The following is a 1,203-nucleotide window of genomic DNA, read 5'->3' as shown; positions in this document are numbered from 1 at the left end:
GCTCCCAGGGAGGTTCTGGGGGGCCCCGGGGGGTCCCAGGGAGGTTCTGGGGGGCCCCAGGGAGGTTTTGGGGGGTCCCAGGGGGTCCCAGGGAGGTTCCGGGGGGTCCCAGGGGGGTTTTGGGGGGTCCCGGCGGCTCCCAGGGAGGTTCCGGGGAGCCCCGGGGAGGTTTTGGGGGGTCCTGGCAGCTCCCAGGGAGGTTTCGGGGGGTCCCAGGGAGGTTTTGGGGGGTCCTGGCAGCTCCCAGGGAGGTTCTGGGGGGTCCCGGGGGCTCCCGCACGCCCGCACTCACGGCTTTGGCCAGGAGCCCCCGCATGGTGCCGGCCAGCGCGGCGGCCATGCCGAAGCGCCCGTTGTTGAGGATGTTCATGGCCACCTTGAAGCCRGCGCCAGGCGCCCCCAGGACATTCTCGGCTGGCACCCGCACGCCCTCGAAGTGCACCTCGGCCGTGTTTGACGCCCGGATGCCCATCTTCTTCTCCGGGGGGCCGCTGCGGGACGAGGGCGGGGGTCAGCGCCGCCGAAACCCCCCGGGAGCCGGGGCCGGGGCCGGCGGGCGACTCACTGGGTGACGCCACCGAAGGCGCGCTCCACCACGAACGCCGTCACCTTGTCCTTCAGCTCGCCCGTCGCCTCGTCCCGCAGCGGCGTCTTGGCGAACACCGTGAAGATCTCCGCCAGGCCCCCGTTGCTGCGGCGCGAGGGGTAAGAACGGAGGCAGGGGGGACCCCGCGCCGCCCCCCCCCCCCGCCGCGGTGGCCCCCACCTGATCCAGATCTTGCTGCCGTCCAGGGTGTAGTAGGTGCCGCAGGAGCTGAGCTGAGCGCGCGTGCGGATGGAGGCTGCGTCCGAGCCGCTCGCCGGCTCCGTCAGGCAGAAGGCGGCCACGGTCTCGCCTGGGGGGCGGCGGGGGGGGCTCAGGGGCGGCTGCGGCGGCCCCCCCGGCCCCCCTGGCGCAGCACGGCCCCTCACCGGTGGCGAGGCGCGGCAGGTACTTCTGCTTCTGGGCGGCGGTGCCGTAGAGCAGCAGCCCCTTGAAGCCGATGGACTGGTGGGCGCCCAGCGTGATGCCCACGCCCAGGTCGTGCAGCCCCACGATCTCCACCAGCCGGGCGTACTGCGGGCAGCCGGGTGGTCGGGGGGGGCAGAGRAGTCCTCCGGGGGCGCGCGGAGGGCTGTGGGGGTCCCTGGGGGTCCCGGGGG

General features: G+C 74.8%; 1 protein-coding gene across 1 annotated transcript in view; it reads right to left on the bottom strand.

Moving 5' to 3' along the window:
* LOC112963323 (very long-chain specific acyl-CoA dehydrogenase, mitochondrial-like) overlaps positions 1–1,198 on the bottom strand; it is a gene marked incomplete at its 5' end in the record, with an annotated part of 3,839 nt that extends 2,641 nt beyond the window's left edge. The window contains 4 exons of the mRNA XM_026060249.1: positions 3–491; positions 566–691; positions 767–896; positions 973–1,198. Of these exons, the coding sequence (XP_025916034.1) occupies positions 3–491; positions 566–691; positions 767–896; positions 973–1,198 (971 nt within the window). The remainder of the gene's footprint in view (positions 1–2; positions 492–565; positions 692–766; positions 897–972) is intronic.
* Positions 1,199–1,203: the final 5 nt, after the last annotated feature.

Source organism: Apteryx rowi, unplaced genomic scaffold (assembly GCF_003343035.1).
Source record: "Apteryx rowi isolate R43461 unplaced genomic scaffold, aptRow1 scaffold_1679, whole genome shotgun sequence".
Lineage (NCBI taxonomy): Eukaryota > Metazoa > Chordata > Aves > Apterygiformes > Apterygidae > Apteryx > Apteryx rowi.
This window is presented reverse-complemented; position numbering and strand designations above follow the sequence as displayed.